The sequence below is a fragment of the Musa acuminata genome, chromosome BXJ1-1, assembly GCF_036884655.1.
Source record: "Musa acuminata AAA Group cultivar baxijiao chromosome BXJ1-1, Cavendish_Baxijiao_AAA, whole genome shotgun sequence".
Lineage (NCBI taxonomy): Eukaryota > Viridiplantae > Streptophyta > Magnoliopsida > Zingiberales > Musaceae > Musa > Musa acuminata.
Genome location: NC_088327.1, coordinates 3693127 through 3716359, shown reverse-complemented (window position 1 = coordinate 3716359; position 23233 = coordinate 3693127). Strand labels below are relative to the sequence as shown.

General features: G+C 36.1%; 4 protein-coding genes across 5 annotated transcripts in view; 1 reads left to right on the top strand and 3 right to left on the bottom strand.

Annotated features, from left to right (window-relative positions):
* Positions 1 to 366, bottom strand: part of LOC135612204 (DNA repair protein recA homolog 2, mitochondrial-like) — a 31434-nt gene extending 31068 nt beyond the window's left edge. The window contains exon 1 of the mRNA XM_065108186.1: positions 211 to 366. Coding sequence (XP_064964258.1) covers positions 211 to 318 — 108 coding nt within the window. The 5' untranslated portion in view covers positions 319 to 366. The remainder of the gene's footprint in view (positions 1 to 210) is intronic.
* Positions 367 to 3656: 3290 nt separating this feature from the next.
* On the bottom strand, positions 3657 to 7326 carry LOC135612188 (uncharacterized). Its single transcript, XM_065108141.1, has 4 exons — positions 7210 to 7326; positions 4305 to 4344; positions 4134 to 4234; positions 3657 to 4057 (listed from the first exon to the last, which is right to left on the bottom strand). Exons 1-4 carry the CDS (start codon positions 7282 to 7284, stop codon positions 3950 to 3952), a joined length of 324 nt encoding a protein of 107 aa, XP_064964213.1. The 5' UTR covers positions 7285 to 7326; the 3' UTR covers positions 3657 to 3949.
* Positions 7327 to 8343: 1017 nt separating this feature from the next.
* On the bottom strand, positions 8344 to 12866 carry LOC135612182 (nascent polypeptide-associated complex subunit alpha-like protein 1). The gene is made up of 4 exons (XM_065108093.1): positions 12709 to 12866; positions 11392 to 11470; positions 8993 to 9123; positions 8344 to 8906 (listed from the first exon to the last, which is right to left on the bottom strand). The coding sequence occupies exons 1-4, from the start codon at positions 12766 to 12768 to the stop codon at positions 8574 to 8576; spliced, it is 603 nt and encodes a 200-aa protein (XP_064964165.1). The 5' UTR covers positions 12769 to 12866; the 3' UTR covers positions 8344 to 8573.
* A 3212-nt stretch (positions 12867 to 16078) lies between these two features.
* On the top strand, positions 16079 to 22349 carry LOC135612135 (uncharacterized). Of its 2 annotated transcripts, none has more exons than XM_065108011.1 (5): positions 16079 to 16528; positions 18719 to 18828; positions 18908 to 19279; positions 19985 to 20726; positions 22104 to 22349. In XM_065108011.1, exons 1-5 carry the CDS (start codon positions 16285 to 16287, stop codon positions 22175 to 22177), a joined length of 1542 nt encoding a protein of 513 aa, XP_064964083.1. In that variant the 5' UTR covers positions 16079 to 16284; the 3' UTR covers positions 22178 to 22349. The 2 variants fall into 2 exon arrangements, with proteins under 2 accessions (XP_064964083.1, XP_064964125.1); XM_065108053.1 differs by having other exon boundaries at positions 18908 to 19168; positions 22104 to 22321.
* Positions 22350 to 23233: the final 884 nt, after the last annotated feature.

The following is a 23233-nucleotide window of genomic DNA, read 5'->3' as shown; positions in this document are numbered from 1 at the left end:
AATATGTAGAAATGCATACAACAGAACGTGTGATTTCCCCTGCCAAGGGACGAATGCACACAACACGCACCCACTCGAGGGGTTAGAAGAACCGGCAAGCAGATGGAAAAGAGCACAAGAAATTCCGAGGAACGGCGCATAATGGTGGCACCGAGTTGTGCTACAAAGGACCAGAGTGAAATGGAGAAAGAGGAGGGAGCAGCACAGCACCTGGGGAAGAGAAGGGAGGCGAGACCGAAGTGAGGTCTGCCCCGGGAGGAGCGCGGGACGGATCGCTCGCAGAAGCGAGAAGGCGCGCGAGAGGAAGGCGCCACCCATGGTCGAAGCGGGAGATCGTGCGATTTTTGGGGGGCGGGTGGTCGAGGGTTTACATGTTTTAACGAGGAAACCTGTTTTTTCCACTTTAGTCCTCGGATTTATCGGATTTACATGTTTCCTTGGCCTGTCACGTAGTGTAAAATGGCAGGCATCAGTAGCATCTGACGGCCATAACACGGTCTTTTCCTAAATGATCAATACAACAATATGTTTTTTTATTAGGAAAAAATGTTATATATATATCTTAACAAGTTGAGACTACTATTTGAAATTTTTTTATTTTTTTATTTTTTTATTTTTTATTTTTTTATAAATTAACTTAAATATCCTTCTTATTTTTCTTTTTTTCTATCTTCTCTTCTTCTTCATCCTCGGAGGATATTGTTGAGAGGTGAGCGTCGACATTGGTAGAAAGCACGAGGCAAAAATTGATGATGAGAAGGGGTTCGTCCTCGGAGGATATTGTCAAGAGGTGAGCGTCGACGTTGGTAGAAAGCACGAGGCAAAAATTGATGATGAGAAGGGGAAAAAAAATTCATAAGGTTGACAAGAAGGGAAAAAAAGATAAAATTGATAACACTACGATGATAAACAATGAATAAAATATTTTATTATTTTTTAAGAGGTTATAGATAATAAGGGGATTGTCAAAAGGATAGTGAATAGTAAGTTTCAACGACCAAAGTCAAATGATTGTAATTAGCTACGAGATACTAAAAGAAAGTATTAGTGAATCACTTCAAAATAATTCGATGACAATTTTACACAATGTATACAAGTGATTTTTTTTTTATTTGTTCCTCGAAATTTAGGTTTGCGAAACAGAAACTTGGCTTGTAGTTGATAGTGTATCATAGTTGAGACTCCAATTTGCATTAATGCTCAGTTGAATTACCTGAAAAGTCTCTTACTTTTTCATTTTTTCCAAAGAACACGCCCATTTTTTTCCCATAAATGATTCATGCATTTTTAAGTGTCTTTTCCTCCCAATGGAATCCATTTATCTTTAAGACCAACAAGGTTCTAAAGATGATATTATAGTTTTATAATTTAATAAAAACCATTAAATATTAAAAGTATTATAATATAATGGGTAATACAGATTATACTTATAGTTAGACATCTTCAGTATCTTAGTTCCCAGACTTAAAAATTTTATATTGAAATCTATATATTTATGAAAGTAAAATATTTAACCATATTTACCCCAAAGCCATTGGCTTTATCGATCGAAAATACAACGCGTGACAACATGTGCATGAATAACATAAAAACGATGAACAAAAAGATAATTTCAATGATGATAGTGAACGATAACGCCATGGGCAGTTGTTGTTGTAATGTCGATAATAACAATGTAGTAGTCGGCAATAATGACACGATGGTTGGTCTTATCGATGTCGATCCAAACATCAACGATAAGAAGAAGAGAAGGCGGAGCAATGAGGCATCGGTACCAAAGAAGGAAGAGGAGGGAGGTGAGACATCTGCATCTACATCGACGCTGTAATGCTCTACTTCCTCTTCCTCCTCCTATGTCGCTCTACATTTGTATCGACGCCAGAGGAGGAAGAGGAGCCAGAACAGTGATTCCCAATGCGAAGAATAACCATAATGCAACGATCCACTATTTCTTCGACGTTTCGCTCGTAGTATCATTACCGCTATCTTTTTTATATTCTCCCTAACCACCACAACGATGGAGGTGAGTGGGAAGGAGGATGAGGGTTGTTGTCTCTCCCGCCATCAAATATGTACTCTTCAAGCCTTTATTTTGTGTTGCGATCAATCCTCGTCATCTGATCGGATACCCTTCGGTTACGAGTGGAGCTGATCCGGAAGTAACTCGATGACCATGCTGCTGTGGCCATGGCATACGCGTCATTTTGCGAACTAGCTAAAGCTTAAGAGCTCGAAGCAAGTGTTTCTCTTTGCTGAGCTCATCGTAACCTCTCCCTCCTTCTCACCATCGACCACCCCTTCCTCGAATCCGTCGTGCCACTGAACGAAGCAACTGTTCGAGGATTTGAGCGTGCACGTTGACACAAACACCTCGCCTACCTCCTCTTCCAACTCACTCGTCGTCATCGACGATGCAAATGCCTCACCTACCTCATCTTCCTCCTTCGGCATCGACGCAGATGCAAAGTAATGTCGAAGGAGGAAGAGGAGATAGAGCAATGTAGCACCGACACATATGCCTCACCACTATGTGTCATCCTCTTCCTCATTATCAATATTCGGATCGGCATCGGTAAGGCCGACCACCACTACAGCAATCAACTATGGTGCTCCTGTTCATCACCACAATTAAATTTACCTTTTCGTATATCATCTTCCTGTCACTTATACATGTATTGTCGTGTGTTTTATTTTTCATTGATAAAATCGATAACATTAAAATAAATAATATTTAATATTTTATTTTCATAATTATAAGAATTTGAATGTAAAATTTTAAATATAGAAACGAGATCGGAGGTCTTCCCTTCGGCCTTTCTCCGGTGCTGCTTTTACGTACACGGTTATTATGATGTTCGACATGAATGGTAGTTCAACATGAACTATTTGACATATCTAAACTGTCAACGAAACAGTATGCTTCAGGGTAATCTAGCAAATTGGATGAGTGTCCAGTCTAATACCCATACAAGTAAATAAAATTCTCAACCACCGATCTCGTTATTTTAGTGCTCAACTTGACAAAACAGAACTATTAAATTAGAGCTGCACTAAAAGATTAAAATAAGATGTTGGTCACCTATGAGATAATTATCAAAACCTGTAGAATTTTATATAAATGTTGGCCCAATTACAAAGCAATTAAATGAACTTGCTTAACTAAATCCAGGGAAACTTGTCAGCAAAATGACTCCTAGATTATCAACAAATATCAGCTGATCACTAAAATGAAAATTTCCAATAAGTTAAATTTAAAAATCATAGTGATCTTAAAAGATGTTTGGCAGCAGGAATTAAAGTTTCACATGTCAAAAGTAAAAACATCCACAAGTATCAACATAATTACTGATGACCTGAAAACCTTTGTATAAATTATTATAATAAAGATCCATAATCAGAACAATATTTGACTCAATCAACTAAATTAACTTGCTTAACTGAAGTAAAAAGTTACTTAAAAAAAATATATCAAAAGCTTCAAACAATTATCAGCTCACAGTTACTATGATCGCCAAGGTTGCCATACAAGTACTACATATAGTCCCCTACTATTTCACTTTCAATTCAGAAAATGAGCTCTATTTATGTGTGACAGAAGCTATGCTAGATATGTAGAACGTGCATAACAAAAAATTATATATAAAGCAGCACAGATCTGTCAGCACTTTATCTGCCACAGCTTTCATAACCATTCAGGGAACGGACAGATGATTTATGTGTTTGTACCCCAGTCTGCGGCAAAATATAAAAATGCCTAATTTTCCATCTATTATGTCTGTATAGGACTCCACACATTGATTTGCTACATGCAAATCAAGAGTTATCACAACCTGTAACTAAAGGGAGATTGTAATACATTTGATAACCAGTATCTGAGGTACTGAGCAAAAATAACAATATGACCCAATGGCCACATAAACATAGCAAGAGTACAGTTGAAACTACACACTTAAGCTGCCAATTTGGAATCAGCCTCCTTCAATGCCCGAGCAAGATGAGTAATCCGGTACTGAAGTTTCAGGTTCTCTGCTGCAAGCTTCTGAATTTCCTTGGAAGCCTACAAGTCAATGACAAGTAAATTTACTTAAAATGTACCATATGTATAAAGTAGAAATTTTGAAAATGATATCAACCTTATCTCTCTCGCTCATTAGCTCAGCCTGTGCAGACTCTAGCTTTGACTGAAAGTCCTTTACAATGGATGATATTTCCTTATTTCCGGTATCAGACTCACCTGAAAAAAAGTTAGCAATTATCATTTAAGCACCATCTAAACTTGGGTCCTATCAAAAACTGGAGCTTACCTTTCTTAGCAAGCAATGCCTCCAGCTGTGTTAAACGATCCTGTAGTTTCAACACAATAGAGGTTGCTTAAAGACGGCAAGACAAGAACGCTTTATACTAAATTATATTTGCGCACACTATCCAAAATAACAGTTTAAGCAACAGAGAATTTTACTATGATAAGGGCTTGTATATAAAGCCAAAGATTTTTGTGACAAGCCTCACAGCAAGATACACTAGTATTCATCAATACAACTTTAGCTAAAAAAGGTTATTGATAAATAATAAAAAAGTGCATAAGCCTGTGAACATGGATTGCCACTTAATTGAACTTTCATCATTCTAAAGAATTGGAAAGGAAGTTATCCTCCATATTAGTATGTGACAGATAAGCAAAATGAAAGTTCACAATTTGAGCTCTGATTTAGTCAATCCTATAATCCTGAGAAACATTTCAATATAATGATGACAACCACAATAAGGAGGGGCAACATAAAGAAAATGTCATCCTAGAATCAGCTTTTTGGTTGATGATATATTTGTCCAAAGATAAAACCTCCAAATTAGAGATCAGCTTCATCTCTGTTTCCGATCTTTCAAATTAACCTAGCATTTCAACTTTCTAATGTAAAAATATTATCTGTTTTACGGAATAAGTCCTAACAATAATTAAGTTGACTTTAGAAGAATTCGGTCATCATGCATTTGTAGGTACAAGTACAAACGATAACTCAGTTTATATAGCATGTGATAATAGCATTAGTGTATTCATCATCTTTAGTCATAGTATGAATTAAATAAATTGTTTAAGTTGCTAAATACAAAATACAAGATTTCAATATTGCTAAGTCATTCAATGCATTTATCCAAAAACAGAATGGTGATAGAGGACCTAAAACCTATGAAATTGTAGAGCTTTTGGTCTTGTCATTTGAGCTTTTCTTGAAAGGATCCTAGAAAAGAATATCTTGTATGGACATTTTTGTTTCCAGTTAATTGATATCTATAAAAACTAAACATTTTTAGGATTAGACCCCAAATATCAACCCAATTCAGATACAAAATCTGAATTACAGGAGTATCATGAATTGAGACGTGGAACTCAATCGTTGTTACAAAAGGGTCAAATCATCGTAGGAGCTATGATCCTAACCATTTCACCTATTCTTCATCACTAAGATTCACTCAATCACATTATCAAGCAGTTCTCTCATGCAAGCAACATTACAAATTATGAACAGGCTTTCTCATATGTGCATATGGTCATGGCAGAAGACTTTCAATTTGAGGAATGATGCAAGGAAATTGTTTCGTTACAGGTAAAGAAATGATATATATATATATATATATATATATATATATATATATATATATATATATCATTTCCTGTTTGAGAATTGGAAGATCAAGGATGCCAGAACTAGAATAGAGGGGAAGATCACAGTAGCTAATTTGATTATGAGTGGCCATTGGTTTTTTCCATCAGCAATGAACCTCAATGCGGGTAGCCTCTTGGATAAAGTACAAACTTATCACATAAACCAGATGGAAAAAAAATTGATCTAGATTTCTAATATTCAAAAAAATTGAGCAAATTCTGGTAGAAAGAAAACACAGAGAACAATGGTGAAATTCAAGACACATTCCTCCTTTGGTTAGTTTTTAACAGCAAATTGAAAACTCATCCAAATGATGGAATGGGTTTTCTGCAACATTCAGAACATTTCTTGGGTGCTGTCAATGGGAATTATTAATACCATTATCTTTCAACTGTACCTATTCTAAGAAAATTTGGGGGAAATTTCTGCAGTTTAGTGACATTCAAAGCCAGGTTATAATTTTTGGAACAAAAGTTTGTGTTTTCGAACCAATGTTAAATGCAACTCAAGAGTTCATACAGAGTTAAGCTGCAGCTGTGTATCAAATGGAATGGATGCTCATGTATTTACAAGCAAATACTATCATAGTTAGGCCCATAGTCAATGCTGTTAGATTGAGGTTCACAAGGTGACTAAATTCTGCTAATTCTCACGAAGAGTGGGATTTTATGAAGCAATGCAGCTTAACAAGGGGTAAGCTTTGTCTGTTACATGGGAATCATAAGAGCTAGCAACTGAATGTGCATAGTGCAAATTCCCTCACTTGATGCCCCTAGGTAAACTTGGTGAGATTTGATGATCTTTGATTCAATAAAAGGTAATTGATGGCAGTTATGTTGTTCTTGTTGGTAAGAAATAAGATTCTACAAAATTACCAAAATTACAGTAATTTCTTTTCCTAATGGCCACTACAAAATGGATGTGCATTCATAAACTTGGAGATAAATAACATAGTAACTTGTAGGATATATGTATCATGCAATCAAGCAATCTTTCTTGATGCCCCTACATAAAATTGGTGAGATCTGATGATCTATGATCTTCTAAAAGGTAGTATCAGGCAGTTATGTTGTTCTTGGTAAGAAATACAATTCTACAATCTTACCAAAAAATAGTAGTTCCATTTCCTAATGGCGACTACAAAATGGATGTGCATTCATAAACTAAAACATAAATAACATATTAACTTGTAGGACATATGTATTACGTAATAAGTGTTCCGTCAACATCATAATTCGCACTGGAGGCGTCCAAAGACAAGAAATCATCGAAACCGGATAAGGCAGATCCATCACCTCTCAATCATAGTTTACGTTCCACACATTTTACCTATCAACAAGCGGCCATGCCTTCGAGTACAATAAACCGATCAAAACCTTCCGTTTGAGAAGTCAAGGATGGATCTAGATTTCAACCAAGAAAGTAGAACTCGATATCTAAGATAGATAGGCACATTCCAAGAATAACCTAAACAAAGATTGGCAGAGAAAAAGCAACACTAACAAAAGACTCTAACGGTTGAAGCTTACGACAGCGGGGCCAATACCTCGGCTTCGGAAGCCCTCTGATAGAAGGGCTTGAGGACCTCTTCCCGATTTGAGGATTTCTCGGCCTTCGCCATCGCCCTTCTTTTTCTTTCCTTTCGATAGCCGATCCTTGTCGTTTGTTGGGGAAAGTTATATATCAGTACCACGTGCAATGCACGTGCAGTTAATAAATTGCGTCCTTTTTTTTGCAAAATTGAATATATATATATATATATATATATATATATATATATATATATATATATATATATATATATATATATATTCATTCAAATTTAAATTTACAATATATATATATATATATACTTATAAAGGTAAAAATATCTTAGATTAAAATCAAAACTAACAACTTTTCACAAATATTAGGATCATAAGGTGTCAAATAATTTATAAAATAAGTATTTAAAACATTTTTTAATTCAATTATAACCTTCAAAATTATCAAGTAATATGAGGGTGCAAACAATTCATGAAAAAAAGAGACCATTTTAGATATTTATTTTTAATAAAATGTAATTGTGATTAGTGCGAGTTAACTCGGGTTTATCGGATGAAATTTCATGGGAGTGGTATATGAAATATTTAAATATTTTGAAGAATTATATGCCAAATCTAATATTTAGTGGAATATATATGTATATATGTAATATAAACTTTGGAAAGGAAGATATGTTGAACTCCTTTTTTCAGTTTCCTTTATGACCCAGTTTTTTGTGCTATTTGCAAAAATCTTCACACATAGTGTGTGATTAGTAGTAGTATATAAAGTAAAAAGATTTTCCAATTCATTTATAGTACATTCAAACAGTAAAATAATTTCTACTGAATTTATAGAACATTGTCTAGCTACCTGTGCATGTTGATATCACTGGTGCTGATGGATTGATATATACCACTCATATTAATCTTTTGTTGGCCTGATAATGTACCACTTATACCGAGCATTACAACATGATTCAACGAATCTTGATCATTAGTTCAAAATGCTAGCATATAACGTAGTAAACAAATCTTCTTGGTTAGCAGCCAAGATAAATGCTGCAGCAATAATATGTGACAAAGGATGTGATAGTGAAGATTAAATGGTAGACTTGCCAGGGAAAACCGCAAGACCAACAAGAATGAAGAGCACATGAAACAACTTCCCGCTGATACCAGTTTTAGACATTCACGTTCATGAAAGCACATCACATTGAAGCATTCCTCAAATAATAGAGAACCACCAGGCTGAAGCACAGATGAGGGTTTTTACTACTTATACAACACTAGGAGTGGAAAAATCTATAGATAAAATTCAGCTGTTGTATCCTCAACAAGGCAGGAAAAACAAACAGTGGAAAGCAAACAGATTAATTCTTGAGCTTTAATTAGTAAGCTCCATTATTGCAGTAACTATGTCACCTTCTGCAGCTTTGAGTGCCTTAACAGCCTTAGACCTTGAAACCCCAGCCTGGGTCATGACCAGTTCAATGTCCTTTGGTTCAACACCAGTCTCGTCGACTTCTTCATCGTCCTGAACCATTGCAGAAGTCTCGGGCTTTGAGATGACATGGCTCAGATCAGGTGCCTTGAACTGTTCTGCAGCCTGAGTCTGGAGTTGTGAGCTCAGGTCCTCAATCTTTGCCTCTCCAAATATAACATAAGAGTCTGAGGTTGGACTTTTGAATACATCTGGCTTCGATATCACAAATAATATCTGAAAGGCCACAACAGGAACAAATGCATTTACAATATGCTGCATCAATAATGCAAATAGCAACAACAAAGCCCCTCAAAACTTACATTTTTGCTCTTTTTCACTGTGACACGAGTAACACCAGGAATTGGCTTCATTCCAAGCTTCAGCATGGCTTTACGGCTCTTTTTTTCACTTCTGCTTTGCTTTGATCTCCCAGTGGCATCATCTGCTTGTCCTGCAAATATTGACAATCAAAAGTTAATTTCCATAAACAGCAGAATAAAGGGCAATCAAATAAAACATTAAGTAAAATTGTCTGGATATAAGAAAAAACATGCCTACATACCTAAAAAGAGATTCAGGATAATTTTCAGTAAATTATTTTAAAATCAGAAATAAGACTATCTCCCCATCAATCACCAACTTTATTAAAGTGCATGAGTTTTATTTGTGCATTAATGCATCACAGTGTTCAGATTTCTACTGTATCGGCTTAATTTCAATTGTTTTCTTTTAATTGTCTTGTGAGATAAAAAGAAAAGAGAGAAAAAGGAAGGAGAGGTGGCACTTAAGAAGTGCAGACAAACATGACACAAACACAGCAACACATCATTTTTAATGATATTTGATTAACATGAGTTTTATAGTGTATATATATAATTAATATTCCATAACCTTTTATAGTGTCTCCGCTACACTTACTAATGTAGCTTATTAACAAAATAAATCCAATTTCCATAACCATGGTTGGTCCCTACAAAAAAACAACTACTAGAAAAATATGCTAACAATTTAACTACTAAAAAGATAAATTAATTTACCTACTAGAATAATCAGCAGTCAAAAAACCCAGATTAGCAGTAAAAAACTTGGTTTAAAAAAACCCAGATTTAAAAAACCACAGATCAAAAACCCATAATAAAAAACTAAAAAAATAAAATAGGTAAATTAGTTTACCCTCGTTGGATGTCGAGCGCCACTGAGGAAGATGCTTCGCCGAACATCGGTGAAGTCACCGAGGGCCCGAGAGTGCGCGACGACCACCAAGTTGCAGGTAGGTCACTCAGGGTCTCAGGGCGGAGGGTCTGATAGCAGACGACAATGCAATTGCTGCAGAGGGGTGCTCGGGGCAAAGGGAGCGTGGCAGAGTGTGACGATAATGGGGGGGCTCACGACAAAGGGCTCGACCAGTGTAGTAGCGCACGACGACCAAGAGAGGTGCTCGAGGCAAAGGGCTCGAGAGCGCAACAATGTGCGACAACAGATTGGGGGACTCGGGGCAAAGGACAAAGGCTTCACTGGTGAGGAAGAAGGATTCCAAAGGTTTCACAACGCCTCCCCGTGGTGAGGAATCTCAATTTCATGACACCTTAACAGTCTGCTCAGGATGATAAAGCCCGAGTCTGACACACCGTGTGGTATCCAATATAATTTAAAAAAACACGACTGGACACGTGTCCGACATGTATTCGATTGTGTCGGTGACGAACCTGTGTCCAATGAGCACGCCATTGAATCCAACGCGTCGGTGCTTCATAGAGGGGCACACCAATATGATGCTGCTTCCAGACCTCACAAGCACACCTCCCCGTTGTTGCTCCCCAAACCTCTTCAACACCACCTCGATGTCACTGCATCTCTAATTTCTACACAATACCACCATCGAACCTTGGAACCTTCTCGTTGCATAACCTAGAAGATCCCCTCTTTACTCCTGTTTGCTCTGATATTTCTCAACCACTCTATCATCCAACCGTGTTTCAATTGTTGTTATTATAGTGGATCACAACCACAATACATAATTGTTTTCTATGCAAGGATATCTTCCAGCCTCTAACACAAGGCTTCATTCCTCTGAGCTGTCATTTTGAAGCTTCAATACTTTCCCATTAAGCCATAACAATGACAACACCCAAGGGCTTGCAGCCTTTGACCCTAACTAGTTGTCTAAAATTAACTAATACAAGTATGAAAGTAGCCACTAATCTATAATGCCCGAAAAGCAGATCAGTGTGGTAATTGCATGAAGCTCATATAATTTGTTATCATAAATCAATTAAGCCAAAAGTTGTTTGAGTATGGAAAAAAGTGATACGCTACTGTTAAGTTTTACACTATAGTTTATTACTATCTTCTAGATGTTACCTTTTTACAAGGATATTCTGAATGATCTTAGGTTGTTTTACTTCAATATAACTGGATTGAGATAAAACTACTAGAAGATAGTTCACCACACGCTAGAATCCATCTTATTAGTTTCTTTTTGAAAAGTAATGGTGCAGACAGTTCTATAATCAGTTAGAAGTTAGAACCTTTGTAATTCTTTGGAGAGAGAAAAATAATCACTGTATAGTAGTATAACTTTTAAAATTTCAAACGAGTGATATATTGGTTAAGCATTCAGGTCAATTCAGACTCATGACTAAGTCATGTTTTTGAATTGCAGATCCAGAAATTTATTGAAAGTAGCTAAAAAACCTAAACAAATATATCATAGACTTACCTTCACCATCATCATCCTTGTCATCATCATCCTCATCATCAACATCGTCCTCATCATCCTCGACTACAGGTTCATCTAGCTGCAAACAGAAGCATGAAAAAATAAGATTTTATGGGAAAACAAAGTGATGAGGATATGTAAATTTCATTCCTGAAGATGCAAAAGAAATGAAGGGCAATCAAAGATTATAAGTAAGAAGTTGTGATCACAATACAGAGAAAGAAAATATGTTATTTTTGGTGCCATGGTAAGAAGCAACTATAGAATCTAGATAAGGGCACTACTGTTATTCTGGTTAAATCCCAGCAAGATTTGGAGAAAAGCAATCTGGTTATTAATGTGGAAAAGAGAATATGAAGAAGTAAGCTGAGAGAATAAGAGGTGACAAGCAAGGGTAGATGCCCAAGAGAAAGACAGCAAGAGTAGCCTCAATGGTCTAGAGAAATAAAATCTAACCGTTCTTATTACAATCAGATTCCACTATCAACCAGTATTTAGTACATAAGAGCAATCTTATTATCACTCTGATATTCTATCCAAACAAAACCTGTAATTAAAATTTTCAATAAGCCGATACTAGTCCAAAATTCATTGAATCTAGGGATGGTGGTTTGACTTAAAAGTATTCAACTTGAATTGGGCCATATATAATCGGATACAAATTTCCCAACCCGTATCCAACTTGTTCAGCTTCAAGTTGGATAAAGCTTCAAATTAGACATCAACATGTTGTTTAGGATCAAAAAACCCCACAAAGAACTATTTTCAGTGCCAACAGGAAGGCACCAAGTCACCATGTCATGCAAAACAGTAAGTACTCACATAACTATCCCCTCGAGCATAATGTCACAACTTCATGAATAAGCCAACGGAGTTTTACCTCCCCCAAAACAAAAGAAACGAACTTCTCAATTCTAATTATTCATGACTGCCAAAAAGCACCAAACCCAGTTAGAATATTTGTAAAAAAATAAACATCTCTGTTGTTCATACAAGTACAAACAAACTCCATTGATGCAACTTCCAATTTAAGGCGTTTAACCGTTTATTACAACTTTCTTGATCCATCACTCTACCCAGTAAAAAACCGCAACTAACAATAATCCATCGTATGCCTTGATATAATCTTATCATGTTATAGGAGAGACAGGTTTCGGAAGAAGAGTTCCAAAAACAGAAGCTGGTAAAGTATTACACGTAAAGTCCACGCATTTAAGGTCGGCATGAATCACCAAAGCAAAGTGATTACAGTTTCAAATATCTCTAACGACAACCTCGAGAACGAAAAAATAAACAGCGTAGATCGAACCAAATTACATCGATCTTCTGCTGCTCAAGATGTGCGGCAAGGAGTTCCTCTTGCGTTTGGGCAGTCATAGTAACGTTGATCGGATAGCAGTCGAAGACGGCGCCCACGATAAGCCCTAAGGAGACACCCAATGATATCGCAAGAGAGAGGGGTATGCCGAGGCCTTAAATAGTTCCTTTGTTAGGCCAACTAAATTGCCCCCTGTTAAATTAAATAAGCCTGTGAAGGCCCAAGGCCCATTTAAGCCCTTGATTCACTAAATAGATTATTTAAATTATAAGAATTATAATTTTTAATATTTTTAATTTTTAAAAATATATTTAAGTTTTTTTCAAATATATACAATTTTAAGTAAATTTAAAAAAATCCTAATATTGAAAAAGTTTCAATTAGTGTCCGTTTTTTAAAGATTCTTATTTTCTAAAATGATAATATTATGTTTGCTTCTATTTCATCAACCATTGTTGCATTCATGCATCACCACCTATTATCCTCATCTTTCTTTTTTTCTCTATTGCCCATCATCGAAAGTTGATGAGCATAAGATCGGGGCTACATGCCAAGAGTAAGGGCAAAAGCGCATGATACACTGTCAACGACAGTATAGGAGGGTGGGATACAATGAAGAGAGTTATTGTTTGATCCATATTAGAGGGTGGTGAAAAGCATGATGTAGATTATGATAGAGTAAATGAGAGAGCGGACAAGGCAATCAAATCCACCAATGAGGCAATATCCAATGAAGAGAGCACGAAAACTCGGGAGCAAGCTCGAAAGATGGACTCACACCACGATTGCATCACGCGTGAGGGCAGCATCGCCTCTCCCATTAGGGTTCGACAAAAGGTTTTACACAATATATGTGGGCGATGGAGGAAGGGTGAGATAGGGGGGTGACGATGGAGGAAAGGTGAAACATGGGTAGAGGGTGGCGGCCACGAGCAATCGGTGAGACTGAGGGGGGTGACGAAGGCGAAGGACGAAGACGATGATGTGATGGATGTAGAGGTTAAATTAATTTTTAATAAAAAATTGGCTATGTGAGAATTTTTGGAAATGGAATACTATGTTGGAATTTCTAAAAACTATGGATTTTTTTAATAATTTGCTCTTAATTTTTTTGCTCCATAAATATGATACATCGTTATCTTTCCCTGTTTTGAATGGTAAGGCTATTTGGCTTCACATCTTAAAGTCTCTTTTGACTGCATTTGATACCAAATGACACACCGTTATATGTAATCATTTATATTTTAATTTTTTATTATAATATTTTTTAGCTTCTAATAATTTTCCAAAATCAGAAAGGCTTAATATCTTTGACATTTCAATTTGACAAAAGCATCCGCTTTCCAAGCATAGCGAGAAAAATAATTCAGAGTTAGTACATGCTTACCAACTTTGTTGCTTTTGATGAATCCAATGCATTACCTGATGAAGGTAGGAATATAATTCTTGTAAATGGTATCATATTTATTGATCTCTTCATCTGATCTTAGGTTAACTTCAGTTTTGTTTAGAGGTCACTTGTAATTATAAGTTACAGTTTCTTATGCAGTTAATGTCAGAAAAATTTGGAGACATTGAATGATTAGTTGAAGAGCTAAAAAAATTGAGAATGAAAACAATGCTGTTATAGCCTCAGCATTTTAATTATGGAAAAAATAATTTGTAATTATATTTAATGTAATGATTTTTTATTAGAAGAAAATTCCAAATGTAAGAATTTACTTTATTGATGCCTATTATCCTTGGTCATTTAAAAGTGATTGTAGCATCATCACTTTAATTATAAAAGAAAATTTTGTAATTAACAAATATTTGATGAGAGGCCATTTTTCACATATAAATTCAGAACTAAAAAAATTAAGTTCTAGATTTTTATTGTCACACTATATTTATCTCAGGAGCCAATGTGAGAAAAATATAATTATAAATATGACTATATATATATATATATATATATATATATATATATATATATATGTATGCATATGTATATGTATATGCTAACGATGATAGGAGTCGAAGCAATAGACATCGAATATAATAAAAAGGGAAATGAGACAATCACGATGAGGCGAAAGCAATAAGAACAAGATGGTAAGGAAGTACAAGATTATCTTGCAGTACAAATTTCAAGAACAAATCGTCTTGGAGTTCCTTCTCTCTCAACGTACTGTTCCTATTGCTCATCAACTTCGACTCATCCCATCCGGTTCTTACTAAAAATTACAGTAAAACTATTTTTTATTTACTCATTTTACTTCGACTTCTCAGTCGTTGGAGGTTTTTATCATTTTCCTAATTTTAATTACTGAATCCGATCATTATTGATCGAAATAATTTATCGTGTACTTCGATAGTGATAAAAGATATATATATTCATTCTCAAATAATCATGACATTACAGTATATATATCATACTAGTCGAGGAGTAGTTAGGGATAACTCGATTTGATTACGATTTTAAATCGTAAGTAGCTCATATGTAAAATCACCTCTACGTTTCGAATCAAAAGAGAGATTGTTGATGACAAAAACTTCGATCTAAAGTTCTTGGATGGTCAATATTCCCCTTTTATCACATGGAACATCAAATAAAGCAACAAATAAATGCATAATTTTAGGTTAAATGATCATCATGTTCACTTTCCCTTCTTTTTACTCATTGGATCACCATAGATAGCATCAGGTCGCTTGCTTATGACGTGAAAAGTATGCATCGTCGGGTAGCAGTTCAATGCTGTTTCTAAGGGATGGAAGCAACGCACAAAAGCTTAGAGACACGCCATGCCTTCGTCCCCGTTTCCGCTGCCCCATCAATTCCGCCACCGACCGCCGCACCCGACGCACTTCGCTTGACGACGATGGCATTACCGTGATTATGCACTACATCCTGCCCCATTCTTTATCTCCCCCTTGAATGCAAAGGAGGGACCAAAATTTGCAGAAACACCTCTCGAAATTCTTAATTTCCGTATACGTGCTTGCAGGATCTAATTGCAATAAAGCCTGCTTACTAAATTCCAGAATTTATGATGTATTTTCCATTGTTTTTTGGATTATTGATTGATGATCACATCTACAATTTTTTTAATATTTATTGTATTTTTTATCAGAAATTAAAATATTAATACATTGCACATATTTTTATTTTTATAGATATAGATAGCATGTGATGCAGGGTATGCATGGTAAAAATAGAAGGATTAGGGGGGTGAACGCAAAAATCCCTATTTTAGTTTCTTTTGTGCAAAGGAAAGTTTATAATATATAAATGATAATATAATAATGAATAAAGTAATTAAATAGTATAAATAAAATGAAAAGGGTTAAAACTGCAAGCACAGTAAAGCGCACCACTGACCTCCAGTTTAAGTTTCCCTTTGTCTCACCTTCCATTATCTTTCCTCTCCTCCCCCTTCTCACTCCCTCTCTTCTTCGCCTTCTTCGAACCCTAAGCGTTCAAACCCTACCCTTCTCCGAGTTCTTGATTTCTCATCGGCCTTCGCGGCAATGGGGGCATTGCAGGAGGTGCGCGGGGGAGGAGAAGCGGACTGAGGAGATCTGGTGGGTGTGCCATGGGGAAATCCGAGGACGAGCAGCCGACGCCTTCGCATCAGGCGGCCCTTCAGGAGGCAGCCGCGGAGAATGCCGGCGCCCGGTGCCCGAGCTGCCGCTTGATCGGGCGAATCGCGAGGCCGCGCTGCGTCGCGTCGCTCATACTCAGCCTCGCCCTGCTGCTGTCGGTGGTATTCTGGTTGCCTCCGTTTGTGAGGCGGTACGAGGGCTCCGGGCGCCCCGATAAGGACCCGCGATTCACAGGTGAGGTTTCGGAGTGTCGAAATTTTGGATATTTGGGATGTTGTTTGGAGTCCTTACGCCGTCGGGCTGCATTAGGGGAGTTTCGCTTGACCTCGTTGAGCTGTGTAAATTATCGTTGTGTTTTGGTGGATGCCTACATTTTGTCGGCTTGTGGTTTTTCCATAATGTGATGTTGCATTTGTTAGATTTATTTCTTGAAATTAATGGTTGTTTTAATTACCTGCTTGCAATTATCGTGCTGAGAGTTATCTATGTTATAAATGACATCAATAAGCTTTAAGAACTTGTCATCAACAACTCGTTATACTTTATTTTGTTTCACTTTGCAATATTGGACGTCCTGCTGTTTCTTTATTAGATAGTTTTCCCTATTTTAGTGTTCATATTTAGTTTGTTACATTCAGTTTGTGCTGGGTCCTGCTTGAGATCTGATACCTTTATTAATGTCTCACAGCGGTTCTTATGCTCGAGAGCTCTTGATCATGACCGATTTAAGTACTCTTCATTCAGAAGTAAAGTCACAGAAGAATACATATTTTTGTCATAAATATGACATCGATTTCACTATCAGTTTCCTTTTTATGCAGAAGCAACAATCACTTCAACATTTGTATCTGATGATGCATTTTGCACTTATGTTTTAAGAGCATCAACATAGCCTTGATTTTAGGCATAAGAGAGTAACTTTTTATTGTCTGCACAAGGAAAGTTACTATTTTACTCTGATTTGACAGCCTGCAAAGAAGAAAATAAAAACGTAATCTTAGCTTATATGGTTTTGTATCATGTACTATTTCTGTATTTCATGCTACTAATATAGACTTGCTCTGGAATAATTTATCATACACCTAGTAGCTTTGTATATGTTGTAGTTTAAATTTTACTGGTATCTCATATCAACTTTGGGATTTTTTGGATAGACAAAAGAGGCAGTTAAGCAGAACAAGTAATTATGTATGATGAATGATCACCTTATTACTCACCTACTGAGTTATGCCATAAATTTTTAAGGAAAACAAAATTCATTATGCTAGTCATTGGATGGTTTTCTTGTTGATCAGAACAATACTTGCTAGGTGAGTAAACAAGTTTTGGATGGATTGATGAAAATCAAAGTTAAGAAATCAGGAGATCTTTTTGTGGCACCAAATTCACCTTGTGCGATGTATCAATTTCTTTATTTTCTGTCATGCACATTACATCCTGCAACTCTTATTTCTTTGTGAGAATTTTTTCTTTTAGTTATGTTCACTAGCATGGTTGTAAGTGTTGGGTTCTAAGGAATCTGTTTATGCTTCATTATGTCGACTACAAATTTATGTGCTCTTGGTGGTTCTATATTGATCAATGTTGATGGATATCAAAGTCATTGTCAAGCAACATAATGCATTTTCTAGTTCCTTTGTCCTATAAATTTTGTGAAATATACTCTTGCCTTCCTTACTTAGATAAGCTATATAATGGTTACATGAATATATTTCTAGGCATTCTGCATTTGAGACCTCACATACAACAGATGCCAATGTAGAGTATATTAGCATCTTGTTTGTTAGTGTATATGCTCTATTCTCTGTTGAACACATTCAGCATATTAGGTTTTTGTATTCTTCTGTACCCAGTATATCTTTTGCATTTTTGATAGATTTGACTTTTAAAATATGCTAATGCTTTTGTTATCTTGGTGATTTCTTTTCCACTTCCGGGCAACAATGTGACAATTATTTTATAGGAAAACTTGAAATTATTTTGGAGAACTTTATTTTGTCACTATTACTTTTTCTCTGTCTGCTGATCAAATGCTATAATTACCAAGACATGCTACATCGATTCTTGATGTAAAATGATTGAATTATGTAGGTCATCAAACATATTCATTGCCTTGAACTCAACTCAACTAGAGTTGACGCCCTTCTAATTTTGTGATTGGTTCTATGTACAGCAACAAATTTGAGGTTACAGGGCCTCTTCTCTGCCTTGGTTCCACCATGGATAACATTATTTAGTGTAATTTCCAATTTTTTCTAGCCAGGATTTGTTCGATAAGTATCATGTCAGTATTTTGTCAAACCTCTTAATTGGAGACAGCAGATACAAACACCATCATTTGGTTTTGGTACTAGTTATTCTTTTTCATTGTTTATCAATTTGGTTAACTTAGATTGTTTTGACTGACTGAGTAAGTTCTGCCAGCTGATATTGTTGCGAGCTTCAAATTGCAAAAGCCAGTTGCTTTGCTAAGTTCCAATATTGGAAAACTTCAAGTTGACATTTTTGAAGAAATTGGTGTTCCTGATTCCTCGGTACTCTTTCTTCAACTCTATGTATTTTATGTTTATGTTAGTGTAAACATGATCCTATCTATTGCTTTAACTTAATCAGGTAGCTATAATCTATCTGGAACCTTTGAGTGGATTGAACTGGACAAATGTGGTTTTCGGTGTTTGGCCTTATCCAAAGAGTTCAACTCTATCATCAACTGGGCTAAGCATTCTCCGGGCCTCTTTTATGTCCTTGGTTATACGGCAGTCATCTCTTCACTTGACTTCATCCTTGTTCGGAAACTCATCATTCTTTGAGGTGCTTAAGTTTCCTGGAGGGATCACCATAATACCTTTTCAAAAAGCTTTTCTTTTGCAAAAGGTGCAAATGCTTTTTAATTTCACTTTAAACTTTCCTATCTATCAAGTTCAAGATAGAATCGATGAACTGGAGGACCAGATGAAGGCTGGATTACTACTCAATTTGAATGAGGTTTGACCATAATGTTGCTTAAGATATACTTCTGCTTCTAATTTTAAGCTTTTCTTTTTCTGCATGATGTTTGTTACAATATATTATTGGTACCAGGCCAGCTTCCTGTAAAATTATGTTAAAGGTCCTGTAGCATGCATGACTTGAATTAACAGCCTAGGGCCCTTTTATAGATATATTATATAGGAGCTTGGCTCTAATTCTTGTATACAGAGTTATTGTAGTTTTAATTATTTACCACTTCAAGCACTTGTCTGCAGATAATCTAGTTGGGTCTTTTTTTTCCCATATCATGGTCGCTACATAGATGTGCTTCTGAGGTGAGCACTGGCTTGGAAAAAAGTGATCCACTGGAAGTCTTTCTAGAAAATATAGTATGACATTCTAGGTAAGGATAGTTGTACATTTCTTAAAAAGAAAAAAAAGCTGCCTTGGGTCAATACGACAGAGCAGCTGTGCCCATGCCTGTCAAGTGTGACGCATTTGCCAACAGGTAGCATGTGCGATGCTCGTTTCTTACTGGTGCAGGGTGTTTTTACTTGCATAGCATGATACTGTAGTTCCTGAGGCAAAAATAATCTTTGATGGATTATATGACAATTTTGGTGTATAAGCTGCAAGTTATAATTACAATTCTCTTAAGTGACTTGCTTCACAAACTATTGTTTTTCTTTCAGATACCAATTTTCTTTTTTCTCGTTGCAGAATCTCTATATTAAATTGACAAATATGAATGGCTCCACGGTTGCTCCTCCAACAATTGTTCAAACCTCCATTGTACTTGCAGTTGGCAATCGGCAGCCATCTTTGCCGAGGTGGAAGGAGTTGGCTCAAACGATTCGAAATTCTTCTGCAGGAAACCTCGGTCTAAATCACACCTTATTTGGTAGAGTAAAGCAAATACGCTTGTCTTCTTTTGCTCAGCATTCCTTTAATAGTGGAGGTGATACTGCTTCACCAAGTCCAGCTCCTCAACCAAAACCAGACCATCATCCTCATCATCGGCACCACTCCCATCATCACTATAAGCATCATTTTCCTATGCACCATGCTCCTGGTCCTGCTTCTGATACTCATGATCATCGAGCTTCAGCTCCTTCTGGTTGCCGATATGGATTTTCAAGCAGGCCAAAAAACATAGGTTATGTAACTCCTGCTGCTGCACCTGCTGATGCTCCGAAGCTTTCTGCTACTGCACCAGCAGCAGTTAAGGGGCATTCGACTAGGCCCGTGAGTTCTCCACATCATTTTGGTGCACCATTGAATGCTCCACAGCATTTACATGCTCCTCGGGCTCATGAAGAATCACCAGTTCCAGCTCCAAACATCAAATCGGCGTCTCCTTTGCCTGCTGTTTCTTTTACTCATCAGCAACCTCCTAGCGAGAGCATAACAGATAACAAGCCTCCTGATGGGACGTCATCAATTTCACCTGCACCATATACATGTGAGTTCTTATCTACTATTCTACTATTGTTATTTTAGCATAAGATTGAAATTTTAACAGTAACTTTAACAAAGCATAAAAAAACTAAGAATTAGCTAAGGGGATGACACAAAATGTTAAGATCTTGGTGCAAGCAAACCTCAAATACTTCTATGATGTGATTTCAGGTAATGATCATAATACCTAATGGTTCTTACGTAACTAACTGAAAATGTATTAATAATTATTACTAAGATATTGTTGCAATGTATTTACAAATAATTTGATGATGTGATTCCATGATATAATCAGAGCTTATGGAAATGGCTTTTTTTCTTAATCGTGATCTTGTAGTTCCTCTGCCTTGTTTCTTTTTTTAGAATATTGAACTTTATATCATTGTGGTTGTGGAAGTCACAAGTTAAGCCTCACAACTTATTTCTGCATGAAGTTGGGTGTCATGATATGTTGTGTTATCCTTTAAGTTTCCCAATATGCTTTTCTTTAACCTTCATGCATATGATGTTGATCATTATATATCTCTTTGCATAGCTCAACATTAATTCTACACAGCTTTGATGCCTGTCAAAACAGCTGCCTTTATCATCCCAAAACTAGGGCTGTTGAAAATGTTTTTCACTCGTTGGATGTGTTAATTAAATGAGAAGACTGAAGTAACAAATGCAGACTGTCTCCGAATTAATGAATGGTTAAGCAATTTTGGAAATAAGCAAGGTCATTAGTTATCCATTATAGACGTATGGGACCAGTTGTTATTGGCGAATGATTAGTTTTTTATGTTAAACAAATTCATAGATTATTTCTCATCAGGTTGACCTTGTAGTTTAAATTGTTACCAGAGCTGGTAAATACGTTTTTTGCAGGGTGGAGGCTCCGGTTTATATTTACTGTTAGTCTTGTCACTTCTATAGGCCTTCCTTTGCTTTGAATTTCATCCCTCTGTATGTTTCTCTCTACATTCTCCAACAGATTTAACTATGTATTTCTGCTATTACAGCTAGCAATTTAACATGAGTCAACTGTTTTGATCAGCTTGGAACAGTTCCTTTGGGCACCTTCTTTCAAGGAGTGGCTGGGTATCTGGCAAGGAATTTGCCAATTCTTCTTAAGCTATGATAGTACAATGATCATGCATTGTTGCATTATCTCTTCATGCTTGTTCTGTTTCCTAGCATATCTTTCCCATCATGAAAATTATTAATAGAACACAAATCAACTCAATTGTCAAGCGCATTATAGTATAAAGCGCATTCTAGTATAATGATTATACTATATATGAAGCATCAGAAGATTTGCTACCATTCAACTCTTTGCTTTACATAACAAGTTTTGTTTACTGTATATTCTTGCCATGACATCATTTTCGTTCATGTGCAGCTTCTGCTTCAGGCAGATGTTTCGTCCATTTGGTTTTTGCACTACTTCCGTACGCGTTACTGAGTCTGTGGTGAAGAAAGAAAGCTTTTGTTTCTCTGGAATCTGATAACTCTATCTATTAGAAGCCGGACAAAGTAGTCCATGGTGTCTTAAAAGAGAGTAGAAGTTTGCAGGGAGGGTGCAGAAAACTTGTGCACCATGTAATCTGGAGGTAACTTTGATGAATGTATATATGGATAAATGCAGTCGGCAAATGTCTTTTTTCCGGTCAAAGCCACAGAGGTGGCAGGCCACTGTTAGATATGTTGTCAAGCTGCAATGTACTGTTCCCATGGAAATTTATGAAATGTAATAATTTCCTGTTTGCTCCGATATGATCGTATGATTTTTTTTTTTTTTTTTTCTGTTTTTGTGTTCTTAGAGACAGCTTGCATGAACTCCGAGCTGAACTTCTTATCTCATTTTAACTATTTAATTTAATTTAGAAGAAAAGTTTGATATCTTTGACCATGCTCATTTCACCTTCAGTGGGTTTGTTAACCCTAGTTATCATGCAAATTTTATAAGGTAGCATAACACAAAGAAGAATATTGTTAGTTAAAATAACATGTGATTGATATCTGTGATATAACTAATATCCTTCTTTTTTTTAACAATATGGATGATAGAAATTCAACTTTATGTAGATAAAATTACATATATCGATTATCCTTGGATTCCATTCTAGTGAAAGACTGGTATATTTGGTTTGGCCTTCACTCGTTTGCCCTAATTCTCATCTTTTTCTTTGCAAACTTATAAGCTATGGAAGTTTTGATCGATGGTTATCGATCTTGACATGACTTTAATTTAGTGTAAATATGCATATGGAAGCTTTGATCCATTATCGACTTATCGATCTTGACATGACGGTTATCGATACATAATTTATAAATTTTTTAATAGAGTTATAAAATGTCTCGTAATATTTCTTGGATGCTCAAATTAAAATTGATTAGATATTGTTGTTCGAATATCCCTTTTTATAATACTCAAGTCTAACGATTAGGAAGTGTTGAGTAAGCTCGATCGGTCCCTCCAACTTAAGTTATAATTAATTAGATATTGACAACACTAGTATTTTATATGTG